The sequence below is a fragment of the Bufo gargarizans genome, chromosome 1 (genome assembly GCF_014858855.1).
Source record: "Bufo gargarizans isolate SCDJY-AF-19 chromosome 1, ASM1485885v1, whole genome shotgun sequence".
NCBI lineage: Eukaryota > Metazoa > Chordata > Amphibia > Anura > Bufonidae > Bufo > Bufo gargarizans.
Window position 1 is genome coordinate 465,193,633 of NC_058080.1, and position 23,737 is coordinate 465,217,369.

The 23,737-nt window shown below is 44.3% G+C and overlaps 1 protein-coding gene across 4 annotated transcripts; it reads right to left on the minus strand.

Annotated features, from left to right (window-relative positions):
- Window positions 1-647: 647 nt before the first annotated feature.
- On the minus strand, window positions 648-23,737 carry TGM1 (transglutaminase 1). 4 transcript variants are annotated; one of them, XM_044273218.1, is made up of 15 exons: window positions 23,698-23,737; window positions 20,382-20,619; window positions 20,062-20,250; window positions 18,748-18,966; window positions 18,493-18,611; window positions 14,973-15,080; window positions 14,675-14,849; window positions 13,365-13,503; window positions 12,950-13,053; window positions 12,739-12,827; window positions 4,718-4,871; window positions 4,175-4,459; window positions 3,569-3,729; window positions 2,626-2,762; window positions 648-1,958 (listed from the first exon to the last, which is right to left on the minus strand). In XM_044273218.1, exons 2-15 carry the CDS (start codon window positions 20,608-20,610, stop codon window positions 1,820-1,822), a joined length of 2,247 nt encoding a protein of 748 aa, XP_044129153.1. In that variant the 5' UTR covers window positions 20,611-20,619; window positions 23,698-23,737; the 3' UTR covers window positions 648-1,819. The 4 variants fall into 4 exon arrangements, with proteins under 4 accessions (XP_044129153.1, XP_044129136.1, XP_044129160.1 ...); XM_044273201.1 differs by lacking the exon at window positions 23,698-23,737 and adding an exon at window positions 20,977-21,101; XM_044273225.1 differs by lacking the exon at window positions 23,698-23,737 and adding an exon at window positions 21,049-21,068.

Sequence of the window (23,737 nt, forward strand, 5' to 3'; positions counted from 1 at the left end):
CATATTAAAGATCTTGAGAATGAGTCCTTAATTATCTTACAGATAAGGGGTGTGAAAGTTTTATGGTCTCTAAATTGATGTTATCTCAGAGACCTGGTGCCCCGACTATGTCTATAGAAGACTCTTTAGATTATGCAGTGTGTCATAAATCCCGGGGACAAATTCAGTCCAGTATTCAAAGTGTCAAGCAGTGTTATAAATTTGTATTCCCAAATTCTTCTGGCTTTTTTGAATTTGAAGTTACCTTTTAATATGAGAACTTTCATGTGTTCTACATTGTGTCCTGGAAATGCTTAGCCACAGGAAAGTGTAGCTTCTTCTGTTTAATGAGAGCACTAAACTATTTTTCTATTGGCTAACACGGTACCAGACTTTTTCTTTCAGCTGTCATAATGAAACCTTTATATGTTATATTCAGTGACCACATAGCAAATTAGACATCACTCTGTTGGAACAGAGTAATGTAAATAGGATTTCTATTTGAAGCTGTTGGCCTTGGCAGCAGAGGTAGCCAGTTAGAGACAGATCTCTCATCACAAGCCATACAGCATCCTTTTTCTCTCCTCAAAAATTCCGGTCAGTACAATGTATGCTATACTTTCAATCAACCATAGAATTAATTCACAAAACAAACCATACAAAACACATAGAGATTAATATAAAATATTTATTGAAACAAAAATATATTTAACAAATAAAAGTGCACAGTTAAATCCAGTGCTTTTTCTCATCACAGTCTGTCTATGCAGTCACATATCAGTCACGTACTGTACGTGGATACAGACTGGTAAAACAATGTGGTACTCCCTATAATACATATATGGCATATACAGGTGTAGAGACTGTCTCTCTTAGTTGGCATACCATAATTACCAGATAACTATACTGTTAGTACAGTACAATGTATATATCAGGACTGCAGGTAAACCTAGCACAATAGCTTTCTCCAATTGCCTAGTACAGCTCTGCTACATCTGTACCTTGTGGGAGTATAACTTAATGATAGAATATTAGAACAGTATTGCCTTCATATTATAAAAAAATTAATGTTTCTCTAGAGGACATACATTATGTATGTCAAGTAACCAGCTTCTTGGTCAAGGTATTTGTCAATGGCAAAAAATGGGTGTAATACAGGATGGGCAAAGGAGTATGCAGAATGATTATAACCTCGCCCTTTTGGTATAAACAACTTTTAGTTTCTTCATTGAAATAATAAATATAATAAGTATGTCAGAACTATACATTAATTGTTAGTTTCTACAGGTATGTACAGATTTCAGAATGATGGGTAAAGGCTCACAGTTTGACGATATTGCATATCCTATTATATAATTTAATATATTACCCCAAAGTATGACAAATAGATACAAAAATAATTTGCAGTGAGTGTACATTTCAATTGTAATAACATTTGTTTCCTCTGCTATACGTGTCCTTATTCATCTGTGAATACCACATAACTAGAAAGGGACACATTTTTCCAAAAAATACTATTGTGAGTGACTAGATTTCTTTTTAGTGAGCTATATGTAAGACATCTTATTGGTTGGGTTCCTAAATCAGATTACAGAGATCGCTTACAGCGTTTTCTGCTAGGATTCTGGTAGGTGTCCACTGTCACAAATGTAATACCACACGTCACATTAGTCCTTTTGGATATCTCGATATACTAGAAAGATTGATTAACGAAAACAGAAATATTCAGTAGTTTTTTTCAGTCCGAGGAGGATATAGAGTTCCCATGGTATTAATTAATACTGACAAATTAATACGGGTTGGCTCCGAATAAAACTGGATTTGGCTCAAAATAAGGTCTTCATTGTACCATTATTTCAGTGACTCCATGTACTTGACTCATCTCATCACTCTCAAAGCTTGCCATTAGCTGACGCTTGCCAGAACGTCGAGGTGTAAATCGTTCTGTGATGGAAATAGTCTTCAATGGCCCAATATCTCTGTAGAAGAAAGTACGAGTATATAGTGTCAGACTCAGCATACATCATATAACATGGTAGATGGAGGAAGAGCAGGTTTGGAAAATAACCTGCTCATTATGTTATTATTTGAAAATATCTTGTTGGTGACCTGGAGGATGAGCTTGATAGACTTGATGAACTGTATCAATTTAGTCTCAGTTTAGCTCTCTATAAAGCACTTGGATCTATCACTATGAAAATGCAGTGTAACCTGCCAGTAACATGTTATACAGCAGGAGGAGCTGAGCAGATGACTATATAGTTTTATGGGAAAAGCTCAAACACCATGTTTAATGTGGCAAGTTCCCTTTAAGAGGTTTACCTACTGATATGTTTCCTTGTAAGGAAGGAGCAGCCAATGTCATGTACTTTGGCAGTTTATGTGTGGTCTAACGACCCTGCCAGTAAAAAAAAAATCTAAAAAAAAATCCCTTTTTCTCAAATGTACAGAATGCTTTCCATTTTTTAGATGAATGATGTTGTGAACCCTGTCAACTGTAGCTGTGTAGAACCACATTTCCATCAGTTGGATGTAAGGCCTTATTGACTCATACCTGGCTTTAACTCTGTTGTGTACCAGTGATGTGTAGAACACTAACTCATGTACACAAAAATGAGAATAAAATAAATTGAGTGATTTACTTACCCAACTTGTACAACCTTTGGCCTTTGCAGTCCAGGCCCTTCCACGTGGAAGCGGCCATTGTGCAAAGTTGTTTGGAGAGGGTTCTGGAATATGATTTCTGCCACAATTTGTTGACCAACAGTTGCTTCACCACGGACCTGTAACAGTTATTTCACAGTATGAGCTAATACAATACTGCTATCTTTACTGTTTTTACCTTATACATAGGGACATAGTTACATAGGTTGAAAAAAAGACCCAGGTCTATCAAGTGCAACCTTTCTGTATGAATTATACAGATTACTTTTTAGATTAATTATGCCTCAATGCCATTTGCTAAGCATCCATTAGATAATCATAGAGCCCTATTTTAAATGCTGACTACCATTCCCAGTTCTTGGGGTAGGGCATTCCATAGTTTGGCCACTCCAACTGTAAAAGTGCACATATACTGATTTGTTCCTGCTCTTCTGCACTTCTAGGTGCTTCATAATATACACTGTGACTATTACCCACTCTGCAGAATTTTTCTCAATTCTACTAATAGAACTACTTTCAGGAGCTAGAACAATGACAATTGCTCTGACCACCACATTGTGGCTGTAGGGAAATTAAGACACACCTGGCAGTATTAGAATGGGGTCCCTTGGGTCTACCATTGGAGATGCGCCTGAGAGCACCTTCAGTCCACACAGAGCTTGTGCACATCAGCTCCTGATTGCATGGTAATCTTTCATGTTATCATTGCACACCCAGAACATATCATTGCTAAAATCTAATAATTTATTTATGAATCATCCCATAATAAATAGACCCTAGCAGTGATTGGCTCCAAACAGGGTTACCTTCTGTTGGATCATTGATGGCCTAGGCTGATCTTGTGTCCTAGGCTAGCCCTTGCTATAGTTATTATAAAGTTTCATTTATACACATGACAAATACATAAGTATAGAAGCTTTGATACCTTGATAATGAGATCTGGGGTCCGTATCCTGAATGTGTGCTGGTTGGCTAATTTCTGGCTAGATTCTTTGACAATTCCAGAAACGGTTAACATCATGGCTGACTGATCCACAAGTTGTGTACGATATTCACTGTAAGCCACTGTCATTCCCACTGTCTTGGCTATACAACAGAAATTGGAGAAGGGATTAAAATCTATTTCTCAAGTATAACAAGACAGCAGACAAGCAATGTAGAATGATAGCATTTTTAAGGTGGCAGGAGGCCCCTCATTTACTGATCCCATGTTTTCTGCTCAGGTTGCACATATAGAATGTCCACCTCTGAACACAAGCAAACTGAAGCCTAACCAACAACTTCCCATGTTATAACCTGCTGGATCTTGTCAGTACGACATGGGTTGTTGCAGTTACACCCAAAGTTTCAAAAGTTTAATATCCTAATAATTACTTAACACTGTATACATAATACTGCAAGCACATGCATATATATATATATATATATATATATATATATACACAGTATATATTGACAGAATTTATATTTGCACGAATATATTTAGGAATATGCAAAAAATATAATAAAAAAATGACAGGGTGCCACTTACCTTCTCCTGGGTTCAGCAATACATTACAATCTTCTTTCTTGAATGACTCTTTGCAGACTCCGTTGTAATACATAACAGCAATGGCCATGGATAAAGACACAGTGCGACGGCTTCCGCTACCATTCTTCAATAAGATACGAACATGAATGTCACTGCCCATGGATACACCATCTTGTGACTCAACGCTAAGAGAGACATCTCCTATATCTGCTGCCTCCACATCTGCCAGTGGTTTATCACCATACTGTGCAGCTGTGCGCACTGCCTTACGCTCCTCTGCGGATCCTGGTGGTGAAAAGGTGTAAGTTAGGAGAGATTCCTCATGAAAAATAGCGAGCGCTTATTATATAAAATCTGGTTGTTGCAATAATATGACATTTATCCCATATGTTATGAATACAGGTGAAATAATAAAGTAACTGTTCTAACTGGAAAACACTACATAACTCAAACTGTATGATTTATCTAAACTACTCTGTATTTATTCTACTCCAAGTATTCTCAGTCCAGCCTCTATTAATGCTGAAGATGTCATCTGGTTACCTTCTGGATGTTTGTACAGATAAGTGATGTCCTCTCTTGCATTGGATCCCACTGCTTTGGTGCTGATACAATGTCCAACTGCGCGTTCCTCCACATGGACCTGCTTAAATTTCCCATTTTCCATTCTTTGGTAAAAGACCTTATCACTGTTCACCTGCATTGCACACAATAAACAGCTCAGTCTATGTTCACTTCTACAAGCTGCTCATTCAAGGAAAATTCAATTTGCAATATTTCACTGATGAATTCAACATTAAATATTGACTAACTTTCAACTCCTTTGCTTTACTTGTACTAAATTTTAAAGGGGTTATCCAAAGTCTAAAACATGAAAACATGTCCCCCAATGCCCAGGCCCCTCATATAGATTATCCTTACCCTGCTCCCTAGCACCCATGTTGCTCCTGATCCCCGCATGGGTGCCGCTGCATCTCCAGCCTCCCTAGAGTCATTTACGATGCTAGGGAGGCTTGTCCACGTCGTGGCCTGCTATTGGTTGCTCCCCCTGTCGTCAGATGTTTCGATCAGCGCAACGGGAAGATGCAGCAGCGGCCGTGCCGGGGTTAGGAGCAATGCAGGGGCCAGGGAACGGGGTAAGTATGATCTATATGAGGGGCCTGGGGATTGGGGGGCATGTTTTATACTTTGGATAAACCCTTTAATTGTGCCGTGTTTCCTTCACATTTGTTTTGCAGATTTTCATTTATCTGGAGACAGTGGATTGTGGGATTACAGGTGACAGTTGCACAGTTAGAACAGATCAAGTGAAGATGATGTATCCCTGGATTATTCATTTTATTTAATTTCACAAAATTTCTTAATCAAATATAAAACAAACAATAAACTTAACCCCTTAAGGACTGGGCCTATTCTCGTTTTTGCATTTCTGATTTTTCCTCCCCACATTCCAATAGTAATAACTTTTTAAAGAGTAACTAAACTTTTATTCAACTTTTTTTTTTTAATGTTCCAAATTACCTAAAAATATTTTTTCTAATATACTTTATTATGGTAATTGATTTTGACTTTTTACTGATTACTAAATCTTACATGCAGGACTTTTAGTTTAGCGAAGCCAGCACAGCCAGGAGCCCGCTCAGCCAGTCCTGGCATAGCACATTGTTACAGGGTACTGATGTGCTACAGTATGCCAGTATATATCCAACCTCAGGGGTCACAAGCAGGAGCAGCCATGTGTGCTCCTGTCCATACACTGTTCGTTGTGGCCCCATTGATACAGTGCAGAGTTCGTACTCCACTGACAAGTCAGCGATGTGTGAATATAGTGAATTTAAAGTGCTGTTGAAATCAGAGCTTTAGGTGGAAATTTATTTGGTAAAAAGTCAAAATCAATTGGTATATTAGAAATATTATTTTTAGGGCATTTGGGACATTTAAAAAAAAAATTATTGAATAAAAGTTTAGTCACTTTTTAAATTTTCTGTTTTTGCGGGAAAAACGAGATTTTTGTATAACTTACCAGTAAAATCTCTTTCTCGCTCTTTCCTTGGGGGACACAGAAGACCTTGGGTATAGCTCATCTCCATAGGAGGCGTGACACTAAGTGAAAACTGTTAAGCCCCTCCTCCACAGCTATACCCTCAGCCTGGAGAGAGAGGCTGCCAGTTGCGTGTCCAAGTAGTGAAAAAAGGCAAAGTCCAAAAGTGGAACCAACAAGCCAACTACCCAACGGGTAAAACAACTCGGAAACCGTGTAGAGAAAAACAAAGAATGGGTGGGTGCTGTGTCCCCCAAGGAAAGAGCGAGAAAGAGATTTTACTGGTAAGTTATACAAAAATCTCGTTTTCTCGCCCAGTTTCCTTGGGGGACACAGAAGACCTTGGGACGTTCAAAAGCAGTCCAAAAGGGGGAGGGACCACAGCACCAAGGCGAAGCACCCGAAGGCATCAAGAAACCGCCGCCCGCAGACCAGGCGGCCCAAGGCAGCACCTGCCGAAGCCAGAGTAGGCACCCTGTAGAACGCTGTAAGGCAGACCAGTGACCGCCTCGCACAGACGCATGGCCGAAGCCAAATGCCTCCGGCCCAGGAGGCACCGACAACTCTGGTGAAATGAACGGAGACACCAAAAGCAGAACCCTGCCCTTGGTGCGGTAACCACAGCAATAACCACAGTGAGAAAGCGGAGGAAAGCCACCCCGGAGGCCACCAACCCGTTGCGCGGACCTCCTAGAAAACCAAGTGACCCAACGTCGACAAGAGCCGGAGATCTCCAAGTAAAAACCGCAAGGCCCAAACAACTCCCAAATCTGAAGAAGAGTCCGTTCCCGGGGGTGGAAAGGGGAGGACGAAAGCCTCGTCAAAATGAAAGACAAACACCACCTTCAGAAGGAAGGAAGAGACGGGATGGAGAACAGCCCTGTCCTGAGGAAAGAGAAGGCCCGGAACAAGAAGGGCCGCCACCCAGGCACCCGCCAGAGACACGACGGCTACGGAAACATAACCGTACAGGACAGAAGGAGTAGAGAGAGCTTCTGTAACGGCTCCAAGGGAAAGACTGGAGTGCCAAGAGCCCAGTATGCAATGCCCAGGGCGGTACCCAGGGGCAGTACAAGGGAACCCCAAAGCCGCTCCATGGAAGAGGGTCCTGACAGGCCCAGAGGGCCGGGGAACGCTGAAAGGGGAAGGACAGCGCCGACACTTGACACTTCAAGCAACAGAGTCCCAGTCCCAGATCTAGGTCGGACTGGAGAAAGACAGAACCATTAGGAGCGAACACTAGCGAGCACGCAAGAGTCGCCTGGGCAAGCGGGTGAAAACCCAATGCGAACAGGCGCAGACCCGAAACACGGGCAGTACGGTCGGCAAAAACTGGTCCCGTCGGCCCCCGAGCAACGTTGTCCTGTAACCACCCGGAGTGGGGGAGCAGAAGGACAGACGGAAAGGAACCGAAGGGTCCGCCCAGTAACCGCCAGGACAAGACAGGCTAAAGTCCATGTCGATGTAGCCACCACAGGAAGACGTCCTACAGTCCCGGTGTGGGAGATCTAATGACAATCTCGACCGAATGGGGGTTCCTCCCAAGTTACAGCCAGAGTGAACAAGGGAGACAGTACGAGGCCAAGAGGAACATCAGAACCATCCACATGAACAACCAAGCTCTCCCCAGATGGGAGGGCAGTGAAGGAACCGCCACTGAAGCGCGGCCGGGGCAAAAGCCACACCGGAGGGAGCCGAGCCGAACCGAGCGGGAGCCAAGCAGAGCCGGCGAGAAAAGGCAGTCGAGACAGAGGCCGGCATAACACCCTCCAACCGAAAGGAGGAGTGGGCAACAGGGAAGCCATAGGACAGCTCAAAGGCAGAACCCCGCTCACTGAGACGCCCGGTTCACTGCCACGCAGAAGGCGAGTACCCTGAAGAACCCAAGGTGGAGGTCCTACGGACCTGGGTAAGCGAGCACCCAAGAGAAGCTGGGTGACCATCCCGAGAAAAGCGGCCCGAACCCGGTAGCGGACCAGCCTGAAGCGCGGAGGGGGCGCCAAAAGAAAAGACTCATACTGCACGACACCCGAAGAGGAGGAAACAGTAGCAGGCGAGGGAACAGCAGCCCCGCCAGAGCCAACGCCGAAAACGAGTGGCACTGCAAACGGCACTCTCGACCCAGTGACCACTTGCGCCGGGAAGCGAGTGCACGGGAGAACGAAAGGGCACCTATCAAAGAACCACGAACACTCCCCAGGTGGAAAGGCCAACGGACATGGTGGATGCCGACCAACGGGACCACAATATACAGGCCAAACCAGAGAAACGAGCACCACCCAGCTCGGCGAAGTAGAGAGCAGTAGAGCCCATCTACTATATCTAAGGAATACACCTTTGAATACAATGGCATTCTTTTAATGCTTGTATGACAGCACCCAAGGGTTACACAGGTGGACAGAATGATCTCTTTAGAGAAGAGCGCAAGGCCCGTGACAAGCACCACATCCCAAGAGAAAAAGAGGGAATGTCGCAGGAGGAAGTGAGGCATACGTACGAGCAGCCCCGCAAGCAGTGAGAAGGCCAACCCACCTATGGGAGGAGAAGGCATACACGGCCCAAACAACGGACAGAGTGCACCAGAAATACCGCTCACCGCAAAAAAATAGACACCCAGTGAAGGGGATCAGCCACAGAGTCCAACAGTATCAACGGAAGTGCAAAGTGCAACCTGAAAGGGAGTTATGCACAAGACATCAGTATGGCATGCGATGGAAATGCAGGCAGGCCCCCCAGAAAAGGGGGAAACGTATCTGGCAACACTGCAGCTGGTAAGAATGCAAAGGCCCGTCCCAAAGGGGGGATGCCCAAGGCCAGTAACAACTTCAGAGAAGTAGAACATACCATAGTCTGCCCAGAAGGTGACCAATCACATGGCCGCACAGTACCCAGCGGGAACGCAGGAGGGAGGTCCGCCCAGTGAAAGGGGGACATGCACGGGGTTATCCAACCATTAAGCGAGTGCGCAATAACCCACCTAACACCGAATACTGTGAGAGTGCAACTACTCCACAATGAAGGAGAACATGCAAGAATCCCGCACAGCATATCACGGACAGCCATGGGTCACGTGAGGGTGCAAATTTTTCGCCCATGGATGAGGAGGGCCGTGTATGGCCCGCAACACATCCGGCGAAAGAGCAGTATTCCACCCAGAAAGGGGCGGGGTAATGCACACGGCCGTCACCGCATCCAGCAAAAATGCAAGCACCCCGCCAAGGATGCGGGACATGCACATGGCCAGCAACGCACTGGCGAGAAAACAACCACAGTCAGCGGTGTTGTGCGTATGCCGCCTGAGGAAAGGATACATGCTCATTGCTGGCAGCGATTCCAGTGAGTGCAGCACACCACCCAAGGAAGGGGTCGTGCACATGGCCGGCAGCGAATCCAATGATAGTGCAGCAATCCACCTATGGAAGGAGTTCATGCACATGGCCGGCAGCAAATCCAGAGAGAGTGCAGCATTCCGCCTATGGACGGAGGTCATGCGTATGGCCGGCAACGAATCCGGAAAGTGCAGCATTCCGCCTATGGAAGGAGGTCATGCCCATGGCCGGTTCATGCATATGGCCGGCAGCGAATCCAGCGAGAGTGCAGCGTTCTGCCTATGGACGGAGGTCATGCATATGGCCGGCAGCGAATCCAGAGAGAGAGAGCGCAGCAGTCCTCCTTTGGACGGAGGTCATGCGTATGACCAGCAGCGAAGCCAGAGAGAGTGCAACATTCCACCTATGGAAGGAGGTCATGCATAAGGCCGTAGCGAACCCAGCGAGAGTGCAGCATTCCGCCTATGGAAGGAGGTCATGCATAAGGCCGTAGCGAACCCAGCGAGAGTGCAGCGTTCCGCCTATGGAAGGAGGTCATGCATATGGCCGTAGCGAACCCAGCGAGAGTGCAGCGTTCCGCCTATGGAAGGAGGTCATGCATATGGCCGTAGCGAATCCAGCGAGAGTGCAGCGTTCCGCCTATGGAAGGAGGTCATGCATATGGCCGTAGCGAATCCAGCGAGAGTGCAGCGTTCCGCCTATGGAAGGGGGTCACGCATATGGCCGTAGCAAATCCAGCGAGAGTGCAGCGTTCCGCCTATGGAAGGGGGTCGTGCACATGGTCAGCATCGTATGCGGTAAAAGGGCAGTATTCCACCTACAGAAAGGGGGTCATGCACAAGGCCAGCCCGCAGCCAGAGAGAGTGCAGTATGCCGCCTATAATGGGGGGTCATGCACATGGCCAGCACCGCGACTGGAGAGGGCGACTAATTCTGCCTATAGAAAAAGGCGGCCTGCACCTGGCCAGCGCCGTACCCCAGGAGAGGGCAAGGGTCCGCCTAGAAAGGGAAACATGTATACCTGGCCAGTGCCACGGAGCGCAACATGCCACCTATAGAATAGGGGCAGGCATACGGCCAGCGCTCTAAGGTCAGGCTGCAGTATCCTGCGCAGCCAACATAAAATACAGATATTTCATATATATGATATATATTCACACTTCATTATTAATATTATTATATTTTTTATTTTATTTAAATTTTTTTTTTTTTTTTTTTTTCTATTTATTATTGTAAAACACAGCCTCTTTTAGGCAGGAAGGGGCCACCATATAAGAGCACAGCCTCACTGAGAGGCTAGCCATCCCAGGGTCTCCTCCAGATGGCAGCCGTCAGCGTCCAAGAGGTTAATACAGATCGGACCTGAGGGCGGTGCAGCGATCCCCTGGGGGCGGGGGGACCTCCGGCGGGAAGAATTCGCGCCTGCGAATGCCCGCCCCCTCCAATCGAGGCCGGAATATTGCGGCCTAGTAGGCCGCGAAGCCGGGGCCTAAAGTTTGCGGTGCCCGGAGGTACCGGCCGGGATCTGGAGGGAGCGAAGCGGCGCATGCACAATACCGGCCGCGGGAGCCCACCCCGCGGGCCGGAGAATCAGGGGGCCCGGAAGAAGGAGCCCGGGATAGAACCTTTCTGCGGCGCCCGACCGACCGGAAGACAGCCTCTCCGAGCACCTGCGGTCGGCCGGGGTCCGCTGAACACCGCAGTCATGCCGGCCGCGGGAGCCCACCCCGCGGACCGGAAACAAGGGCCCTACGCCGCAGCAGTCAGGAGAGGGCCCAGGCCCTGAGCCGTCTCAAGGAGGGATGCCTGCGCACCGGTAAGGCGATAGGGGGGGGATGGGGGACCCTGCAAGGAGAGAGGCAGCTCCCTGGGCGGCATGATAGGGACGCCAGCATAACCCCTCAGTGGATGCACCTATAGTGGAGGGGAGGAGAGGGAACTAATAAAACAAACTAGGGTGGCCAGACCAGTATGGGGGTCAGTCAAGCAGGAGACCGGGGTGGGGGGGAGGGGGTCGTAGGGCTGGAGAAGCCACTCTCTCACCACAGCCGTCTTCACCCTCGGTCCGTTCCAGCAGGGTCGCCCCTTCAGCTACTGGCACCGTAGTGGCAGGACGCTGGAAGAGGGACTTGGCGTGCGGGCGACCCTTACGCTGGCGGGATGCAGGGGAGCTGGGCTGCCCTGGTCCACCTTGCCTTCTGTGGGGGAGGCAGCAGTGCGGATACCGGCACTGGCGCAGCTCAACCCCGGGAGAAACAGAGAGGTCTAGTGCGTCTCTGTTGTCCCGTATTCTGGAACAAAAGAAAATAAAAAAGTAAAAAAAAAAAAATTTTTAAAAAACAACAAAGGAGAAAACAGCCCTGCAGTAGCAGGGAGTGTCTTGCCTCCTTGGACACTAAGCAAAAACTGGCAGCCTCTCTCTCCAGGCTGAGGGTATAGCTGTGGAGGAGGGGCTTAACAGTTTTCACTTAGTGTCACGCCTCCTATGGAGATGAGCTATACCCAAGGTCTTCTGTGTCCCCCAAGGAAACTGGGCGAGAAAGATGTATTTTTTAATGGCACCCTTTAATTTAGCATGTCTTTTAAAATGGCGAAAAAATTATTTGTGGGACATAATTGAAAAAAGTAACCAAGGATTTGGGGGTTTTGATATTACACTATGACAAGGATATTCTGTGGGTCAATGTGATTACAGCAATACAAAATTAGTATAGTTTTATTTTGTTTTATTACTTTAAAAAAAATAAAAACCTTTGGTAAAAATGTTTATTTTCTTTGCATTGCCATTTTCTGACAGCCATAAGTTTTTTATATTTCCATCTACATTGCTGTATGAGGGCGTGTTTTTTTGCATGACAACCTGTAGTTTTTATTAGTACCATTTTTGGGGTACATATAACTGTTATTAAATTTTTGGGGGGGGACGACGACAAGGTGAAGAGGCCACGGTCCTGAAAGGGACTGAGCAGCACATAGGTCAGGTGACTGATGAACGTGATGCCACTGATCTAGGAAGAGGCTGCAGCTCATACCAGAGTGCTGCGTCACCAAGCAGCTATCGATGACCTGTGCTGAAGATAGGTCATCAACATTCTACTCCCGAAAACCCATTTAATAGTAAACAGTATCACAAAATTGCATTGAGTTATTAATGAAAACTACAGGTCATATACAGTATATTCACATATAATTACCTCTGCAAAAATGAAAGGAGTGTCGTATTTGATATTGACTAAACCATTCTTGATGGCAAGGACAGGAGAAGGACCACAGCAGTATATACCTAAAAATGAGAGACATACGCACAAGTAATAAGTTTGAGGTGTATAGCAGGGCTGAGATTAGAAATCTTTCTGTAATACAAGCAAACAGATCAAAGAGAAAGACTACATGACTGTCAATTACCATTGCTGGTCTCTTGAGGTGTGGCATCAATGGCTTGCCATCCACTGTATCCTGATGGCAGGTCAGGGCGGGTCATCCAGCAGTCATTCCAACAGTGATAATTCCTTGATAGATACATGTCAATGTTAGTACACGTACTCCTAAAGGGATAATCTGCTTGCTTTCCACAGATAATAGGCAATAATGGTTTGGGTATATATAGTACAACCTATGCAAAAGACTACACATTTGTCTAGACCAGATTTTCTGTTACAGATTGTCCTCTTCTTCTTGATGTTCATCGCATTTTTTCAGTGCAATTTTGGGTGGAATTTTCAGAAATTTCACTGTATGCTTATGCAAAAGACACTCTAGACACTATGACGCTAAGACACTATGCATGTATCATAAAGTATATAATTATTTGGATGCTCACCAGACAGAATCACTGTTTTTATCCTCCAATGGCTTCATGTTTTCATCAAAGTAGACATCAAATGTTAGATTTCCATCAGTGTCATGAGCTGAGGCAAAATTGGTAATCGTACGTCCTGCGATTCCAAGACAACGGAGCACTGAAAGAAGACAAGAGCAGATAAGACTCTGCTTGCAGGCATGTTATACGTGGCAAAATACTGGCGAGACGCCATCTCATCACCCCTTTAAAGGGGTATTCCCATCTCAGACAATGGGGGCATATCGCTAGGTCCTACCACTGGGACCCGCACCTACAACGAGAACGAAGCGTGAGCGCTGTGGCTGGAGGACCCCGGATTTCCCGGGGTCCATCCACCACCAAGCGCTGCTGCCATAGACGTGAATGGGAGCGCACTGCGCATGCGCGGCCCATGCTCCTATTCATTTCTATGGGGCAGACGGCAATAGCAATGCGCCCTCCGTTCATTTCCTGGCTCCGTTCTCATTGTAGGTGCGGTTGCGATATGCCCCCATTGTCTGAGATGGGAAACCCCCCCCTAAACAGGACCTTTCACTGGTCTTGACATTACAATACACAAACATAGAAGAGGATTCTTTACGGTAAGAGCAGTGAGACTATGGAACTCTCTACCTGAGGAGGAAGTGATGGTGAGTTCACTAAAAGAGTTCAAGAGGGGCCTGGATGTATTTCTGGAGTGTAATAATATTACATGTTATAGCTACTAGAGAGGGGTCGTTGATCCAGGGAGGTATCCGATTGCCTGATTGGAGTCGGGAAGGAATTTTTTCTTCTACCTCACAGTTTTTTTTTCCCTTCCTCTGGATCAACTTACAGGATAACAGGCAGAACTGTATGGACAGATGTCTTTTTTTCAGCCTTATAAACTATGTTACTATGTTACAGTATTAGTACCTAGCACTGTAGGGCATGTTAAGGAGACGTTCTCGTTCTTATTTTGTTTTCCTATGGGCTGCTCCGTTTCCCCGCTGTGCCCCCCGTTCTGGTTTCCCGCCCTGTATGGTAATCCATACCATTGGTACAGGGAGGAGGAGATGGCTGTGTTTCTCAGGGGGTGTCTTATTCTCCCTAAAGGTGAGCTGTCCAATCGCAGCGGAGCGCGTCACAGCCAGGGAGAAAAGAAAGTAGCCCATAGAAAAAAATAGGTATGGGGACATCTTCTCAACATGTCCTACAGTGCCAGGTACTAATACTGTAATGTCAAGACCGGGGAAAGGTCCTCTTTAAGGCTCTGATCTTTGAAAATAAGTTTGGTTTCCATCTAGAATAATCATCTTAGTTGTATCTACCTGTTGTTGTAACAGCAGCGAATACCCAGCACTGGCCGTATTTTACAGGGGTTCCAGTCTGGTGATACCGGAGCAGAATATCCACACTGCCTACCCAAGCAACAGGATTTACACCATCAGCATATTCACCAGACCAGCTTCCAGCAACAACACCATTATCATCCATGGAATTCACCTGCAAGGTGGACGGAGAAAGGTTTATGTCAAGGGTTAGAAAGCAAACATAGCTTTTTCTCATTCCTGTTTCTATTACTGTATGCATCTAGGACAATATAATAAAATTAATTAAAATTCTTACCATAGCAGATATAACTCGGGTAACAGTTATGGGATCGCCTCTTGATGCAGGTGAGATACCTCCACGATCCAGTATGTACAGTACAGCTTGCAGAACCCCCTTATCAAACTGTAGGTTAAAAAGAATGCTATGTAATTATAGGTATTACTTAATTACAGGAAACTTTTTACCAATATATGTTCTTGGTGTTCTCACAGCATGCTTATTTTCCAAATGACTCAAATGCAGTCTCAAGTATAAATCATAATCACTTTCTTTGCAAGAGTTTTACAGAGCTGTATAAATGGAGAAAAATGAGGCTAGAATAAAGCATACATGCCATAGAAATCACATATGCCATGTAAAACCTGCATGAGCCAAAAAAAAACTCAGCTATCAAACAGAAAGTTTGTGTGATATCTGAACAGTGCAGATTTACCATAGTGAAAAACACAAAGCCATGGAGTTTTCCCATGTTATACTGTTATCCTAGAAAGACTAGGGCTACTTTCACACTCGCTTTTGGTGCGGATCAGTCATGGATCTGCACAGACGGATCCGTTCAGATAATACAACCGTCTGCATACGTTCAGAACGGATCAGTTTGTATTATCTTTAACATTGCCAAAACGGATCCGTCTTGAACACCATTGAAAGTCATCGGAATCTGTTTTCTATTGTGTCCGTTTGCCTCCGCATCGTCAGGCGGACACCAGCGTTTTGGTGTCCGCCTCCAGAGCGGAATGGAAGCGGAACGGAGGCAAACTGATGCATTCTGAGCAGATCCTTATCCATTCAGAATGCATTAGGGCAAAACTGATCCGTTTTAGACCGCTTGTGAGAGCTCTGAAACGGATCTCACAAAGGGAAAGCCAAAACGCCAGTGTGAAAGTAGTCTAATATAGACTTTCTCTTTATGATTGTAGGGGTCCAGTATTTGAAAATGATCCTGAGGGTACAGGAGAACAAACAGTAATCGAGGCACAAAACTACACCAGCACTGTGTCTCCTTCAGTGCCTTTGCTCTCCACGGCAGTGCCCCGGACACCTGCTAGGTGGAGACCTACATTGATGCCCCATTCCAGAGAATGAGGGCATCAGCAGTTGCCTGCATAGTGGGTCACTGGGAGAACTACTGCACAGGCAACAATTAGAAGATTTTCATGGAGTTTTTTTTTGAGCCAAAGAAAGTGAATTCAGCAGGACGAGGCGTTCAAGTCCTTCCGTAATATTTCCCATTCATTTTGAATCCACTCCTGACTTCGCTGTCACAGTTCAAATTAATCATAGAAATCAACTGCAAACTGAAAAACACCCTATTAAAATATAACCTTTAATTCAATAATTAAAACTCCAAAAAATCACTTCTAATTTAAGCTGCAGTAATGTGTAAAGCTTGAGGTTATAGTCAGTCACCAATTGTTGGTGATTGTTCCAAGTTCAAGTTATACCAACTCTCCTTAAATTCACCCTAAACTTCCCTGAAAAAAATGCCCCCACATGATTTTTTTATGATTCAATGCAGGATACTACAGGTAGATAGTCAAACATCCTGCACCATAGATGATGGCATCCAGAGGTGTCACATGCTTGAACATCAGGCTGCCAGCATCTATGGTGCAGGATTTAACATCCTGCATGTTATCATAACTCACTAACATCATCTCCATGATGAACTCTTAAGGTATAAACATAGGGGGAACACATTGGGAGGTGTATGTCTTTAGGGCTTTATAGCAGATCAGCAGTGGAAAGCCATCGCTGAGAGAGGACACTCTTTATATTGTCAGTTGCCCCACAGTCAGGCAGGAGAAGTAAAGGATGATTGTAGGGACAATTCTCTTAACACAAACTTATAGTTATCACCTATGTAAATCTCCCTGTCACCAAGTTAAGACACAAGTACTAGATGAATATTTGGGATAAGTCCCCCCAACAAATTGTAAGTGACTGGCTATATCCTTCAACTGTGCATATTAAGCTCTCTGTAACTTGATCGGTTATCAGTAATAACTGTGAATTGTCGAGTTTCAATAATTGAATTAAAGGCTATATGTCAATGGTGCGTTTTCAGTTGAAGTGATAGTTCACATCTGTCTTTGGATAAAAAAAAAATGCACCAAAAAATGTCACATAAAACTGCATGTTCGATTCCTAAGGCTGGAGTCACACATGCAGTTTTTGCAACAGTTGTTTGAGCCAAACACAGGAAAGGAAAAATAAGAGAAGGATCAGCCTTTCCTTTATTTTTTCCTTCTTTTTGGATCCACTCCTAGTTAAAAAAAAAAAAACATGTGTGAGCCCAACACGTGATCACTGGCCTCAGAGGTCCTGGGCCATATACGTTTGCAGTCTTGTTACATGTTGTTTTTGTTAAACTTAATTAAACATGTTACTTATTTTGTCCCCCAAAGGGACTTAAAGCTGTGATTTCTTGATCGCTTACATAATACCTTGTAATACATAGTATGCATGGCCTAAGAAACAAATGCTTATAGCTGATGTGTAGGCATTTGTTAGTAACCCAGTGACACACACCCCAGAGGGGCACCAATGGTTTGACAAAAGGAGGCCCCTTCCTCTGTCAAACATCTTTGATGGCACATTCGCTATTGGTAGTAGTTTTTATCACGCACAGACCTGTCACTTACCAGTAGGAGGAGCGCCGGCCGGCCACAGACAGCGCAGGTAAGTATAAGCTAAGTAACCATGGCAGCCAGGACTGCAGTAGCGCCCTGGCTGCCATGGTAACCGATCGGAGCCCCAGCGATTAAACTGGGACTCTGATCGGAAATGCCGCTCCGCTGCCACCAATGATGGGGGGGAGGGGGGTTGTTAGCCTGTGGCCACTGCCACCAATGCTTTTAATACTGGGGAGGGGGGCTGCACTGGCCACCAATGCTTTTAATACTGGGGAGGGGGGCCGCACTGGCCACCAATGCTTTTAATACTGGGGAGGGAGGGGGGGCCGCACTGGCCACCAATGCTTTTAATACTGGGGAGGGAGGGGGGGGCTGCACTGGCCACCAATGCTTTTAATACTGGGGAGGGAGGGGGGGCCCCACTGGCCACCAATGCTTTTAATACTGGGGAGGGAGGGAGGGAGGGGGGGGCTGCACTGGCCACCAATGCTTTTAATACTGGGGAGGGAGGGGGATCTGGCCCCTGTTGCCTGGCAGCACCCGATCAGGGGGCTGAGATCTGCACAATTAACCCCTCAGGTGCGGCACCTGAGGGGTTAATTGTGCGGACCACAGCCCCCTGTAAGAGATCGGGTGTTGCCAGACAGCAGGGGGCAGTTATGTACACAGTTCTTAGTATATTCTAACTTGAAGCGTCCCCTTTACCATGGGAACGCCTCTGTGTTAGAATATACTGTCGGATCTGAGTTTTCACGATCGTGAAAACTCAGATCTGAAAAAGCTGTTATGCAGACGGATCCGCACTGAACGGATTCCATCGTTTGCATGTATAGGTGCGGATCCGTCTGTGCAGATACCAGACGGATCCGCACCTAGCGCAAGTATGAAAGTAGCCTTACCTGTCCATAATTCCAGGAACGTTCTCCAATTTGATGTTCTGTGCCATAGTAAATTCTTCCAATTTCATTGAGAACATATTCTTGCCTCCATGCTTCATTGTCCATAAATACAGCATCCACTATAAGCAAAGGAAAAAGTTATTAATGTAGGAAAACAAAATTCTTGGCATTCTACAGTAGATAAAGGGAAATGGGAGTGGAATGCAATCGAATGAATAGCAGGAACAGTGAAAAGATGCAATGGTTCATACTCACTGCGACACCAAGGGTTGAACAGGATGTAGACATTCAGGTTAGAGTCATTGTAGGTTCCTGCGCCACTTCTAACACTGAGCTGATATTTTCCCACAGCAGCCTGTGCAGAGGTGTTCACCCATAGTATAACTTTTTGTCCGCTATCTTCAGACACTTGACATCCCCAGCCACCCTCATCAAATTCATTGACAAATGGTACAGTGATCGGTTGGGAATTTGCTGAAAGAGAATGACAACCAGCGTCAATCGGTTACGTGTCGCACATAGTTCCATACCATGTTATCATAAGATATAGTAGGATGTATTTTACTCAGGATTGAAAAGGAGTTAAAGGAGGATATTAAAAGTCCCGGGCAAGCCCCTAACTGGTGTAAAAAAAAAAAGATACTTTTACCACTTTTTTCTCTGGTGCCGTTCTCTGTGACGCTGGTCCGGTCTGTCTGCTGCTGCTCTTTTACAGACTGCAGCAATCACATGCAGGTATGTAAACAAGCAGCGGCAGGAGGTGGTGCAGGGAATGGCACCGGAGAAAGAGGTATCCCTACACATTAAAGGTGATCAAATTGGACAATTTCAGCCAATTAACGATCAATTAACGGCAAACAATTCTTTATACTGATCAATGAGAGATCATCTGAATAGAAGGTCATATGAGCAGCTGACTCTTTGCTGGCTGACATTGGGTGAGTAACCATCCTTTTGCACTGGAGTGCTGCTTTCTTCGTTTTCTTTGTGGACTGGTGAGAGCTTAGATCTATCTATGTTCCTGGAGGCATGCACCCTTTTTTTTTGGGGGGGGGGGGGGGGGGGGGAATTTTTCATCTCAGTGCTACTTCATTTTTTTCTTCTTTTCGTACTTCCATGCATGTGTATTACCATCTTTACTCAACCTAGGAGGTTATCATTTGAGATTCATCACAGCACAGCATAATTTTCATTCCTCATCATGAGCCGTCATTTTAAGGACAAGGAAGTTATGAGCAAGTCCTTTATTATCAATAGCAGTAATTATCCACATATCTTCATACTGAGAACTCCTTAAAACTTGGGCAGAAGTGGTGTGACTCAGTAAGCGATCATAAACCCAAAACCAAGCATAGCCTATGAAACACATACTTCGTATGTAAGAATTTATAACGTAGTGATTTCTATGTATAAAATAATTTAAGCAGGTAAACTCCTAGTGACTCAGTACACCTTGTTAATCCTATTAAACGGTTATATGGGTATAATGGGGCTTTTACTCAAACAGTACATTTAATAGCTTGCTCTGTTGTATTATGTCTTTAATATCCAAACCTGCAAAAAACTCACCTAAATGCATAATGATGCAGAATTGGTCACTCTTAGGATTAAAAGGACGTTGGGTGGTGACACAGATCTGGAAGGGTTGTCCTCTCCTTACAATTAGTTCATCACATTCAAACTCATCAGTGTGATGGGACTTGCGATTTTCCGAGTTCCGAGAATTAAGTAAGTCAACACTTTGAATTTGTAATGTGCCTGAAAATTCAAACATTGGCAGACCTCAGTAAAGGTGGTTCAGGAGCTTAGTGGTGTAAATTAGAATTTATTCACCATTACAGGCAAGGTTAAATTAATAGATGAAAATATAAGTAGAGGTTAGTTCTTACCTGTGGGCATTGGCAGATCATCATTGTTGCGTCCTGGTTCAGTGTTTCTATCTGGAATTCTGTCGCCTTCTCCAGAGTAGTCTCCATTTGTATTTCTGTCAGAGGGTCTGCCTGGTCCTGGTCCTGGTCCTCCAGGTCCTCTCACATAATCCTCAACATCTTCCCCTCTGGAGCAACAAGAACAGCATCGTTGCCACCAGGACTTCTTCCGTTCCACATACCGTGACATGTTTTATATCTGAAAGGGTAGATCAATCATGTTATAAAATGCATTAGACTACTCTCATCATCTGTGTAGAAAGTGTACTTAATAGCTCACACACATATACAGTATGTAAGTTTGCTGGTTGGATGCTGATGAGTGGCCGCTTGAATGAAGCCAACTCATTCTAATGTCCTAATCATATTCCTGTGACTGCACGTTAAAACAAGCCATCTCATAAATTCTCACATTGTAGGACTCCAAGCGCTGCAATAAATGCAGACATTGAAGAATTATAAAGAAGAGGAAGTCATCGCTTTAGAGAAAAGTATTCTGTCCAAATAGATACTTGTCACAGCAGAAAAAATCTCGTGTCCCAACTAGAATCCATACTTTGTAATAGCTTTCTCCTCTTCTAAACAGCCATGTATATGATAAGTAGTCTTGTCTCGGAAGCAGTCTTACTGTATGTAGCAGAGGAAGGCTCAAGCATTTAGCAGACCCATGAGCAGGCCCCCATCCTGTTACTGTGAACTTCAAACCTCCCCTTTCGTAACCTCCTCCCTGCTCATCAGTTTTTAACCCCATAGTATCACTTACTGACCCACTTGATCATACAGCCAAAATAAGAAATGAAACGAAAAAGGAAGCTCTGCCAACAAGTAACCACACCCTGGTTGTGAAGCTCACTTAACATATCTCCCCACGCTCAGCTGTGTCCTTCCCGTGACACAGACACACAAAGTGCACCGTACTGTTACTTCTGTCTGCTAGTGCAAAAATCCCCTTCAAGTCAGTATATATTCCGGGAAACTCATACTACACATTCAGCAAAATGCTGAAATACAATAAATATGACTTTTAAACACAGGCTACACACAAACACAGAGGAGGTCATCTCTATGGACTTTGCTACATGTCAGCCCTGTCTGCTAAATAATGTGGGAAGATGAGGAACAATAATCATGGCAAATCAATGACATCTCTGATGAAAAACAGAACTTGTGAGCTGTTCTTTTGAATATCCTCTGCCTATACAACTAATTCAATTAATGACCATCTGAAAATCATTTTTTTTTTAAATAATTCAGTGTTTCATTTTTCCAAAGATGTGATTTTCATATGACTTCATATGCTAAATTTCAAGATTGGATAATATTTAGGGGTTGCACACATTGATCACTTTTATTACTACTCTCACACCTGTACCTAGGAGGTTGGTCTAAAAACGACTGCAGTTTCAGGATCCCTTTTTTCCATTACAAAATGAAACACCCTAATGCATACATATTATATATATACAGGGACTGCAATAAAAAATGGTCATAAATTTGGTCTTCTCAAAAAAGGTCAGTATACATGGAAAATAAAAACTTGGTCTATATTAGCATTAGTCTTAAAATACACATACCTGTAAGTTACATATATATATATTGAATTTCCATATACTATATATATAGAGAGAGAGGGTAACGGGTGGTAATATATCTCCTTATAGTGAGCGCCTAAACGGTATGAGGAGTCTTATAGGCCAGGCAACACTTCTCTGGGAATTCTGGGAAGAGGATATGCAAATGAACTCTTAACAAGATCTGTCTCCAAGGCTCACAGATGTAAGGTAGCCATCCTATAAATCAATGTTCATTTTCTTCTGGGATTCTTCACTTTCTTCTGGGATTCGTGTCCCCACCTATCTCTTGGTTGAACTTGATGGCGTTATGTCTTTTTTCAACCGTATTAACTATGTAACTATGTAATGTTCAACCTTTTAAACAGGCTGTGAGACATAATTTAGGATTATAGCTAAGCCAGCACCTCATCTGCAGACAGTTGTTACATGGTGATTGCCCCCTGGCTTAACTGTGTGAGAGGCCTTGGTCAGGATTCAGGGGATACTATATCTTCTTATGGAGGGCGCCTAGTTGTACTAAAATAATTCTATAAAGCGAGTCTACAGATCTGCTATATAAAAACGTATAAAGCAGGCTCTGCTGCACTATGGATTCACCCATGTTAACAATCACACCGCCATATAGCATGGTCCCTGAAATTTATTTGGAGACTGACTTGCGGTTTTCCCCAATTTCTGACTAATAATTACATATAGATGTAGTATTAGCATGTATTGTATTACTCCCTCAATTTTATTTCAGCTGGTAAAATGCTGGTATGAGTGACATATTCTTAAAATAACAAATGGCATTCCATACATTTTGCTCTAAGTCAACTACATAAAAATCAGCTCAACCAGTCTACACTGCCCTAAATGCATACCTTTCTGTGTAAATGACTGCTGTGATGCTTTGGTAGCTAGGTTAGACTATATCAGTTTCCAGCCACAGTTCCATTCTGTGAATAGTTAAACTATGAAAATTATGAAAATGGATGTGCCATCAGGATTCCTCATGCCCCTGATCGAAATTTGCTTCTATCAACCAGAGGAGAGAGCTGTTGCTAAGAGTGTCTCCCACTCTGGAGTACCCATGGAATACTTCCTGTGTGACCACCCCACTGCTTCTCTTGGGACAAAAGGGTTCATTTCCAGTCTTCACACTATTCCTAAGGAGGAATTGTAAGTTTTTCATGTTTCCCAGAGAGAATACTGATAGATAAGATACATCGAGATTATGTTTTTTTCCAGGAAATGTCATACATTATTGCCAGGGAACACTCCATGATGTTTCATCTAGTTGCTACAGTCTATCAGTCATTACCCTCAGTCCCTGTACATAGTGAAGAACAGCATAAGCTACATAGTTACTATTGAGTTTCTCCCTATTTGTAATTTATTCCAACCATCCTATTCTTACATATCTACAATGTTTATAAAAGGAATCTCCTGCTTGTTTCCATTCTAAAATCCATCTGTCAGTTCACACTTTCTGAAATTATGTATTTTCTACATTGTGGCTCAACTCACGTCTGTGAAGTATACTTGCAGTTTTACCTTTATGCTACACTATGTATCTATCTATCTATCTATCTATCCATCCAATAAACTTGCTTCTATCATCTCATAATGTGACAGCAACTAGCATGCATAAAAGTCTACAATACACACTTGATATTGTAATAATCTACTTTTCTAAAGTATGAAATAAATGTGGCACTGACCTTGTAAGCTGCTGTGTGAATAATTACAGATCTTCTCAGT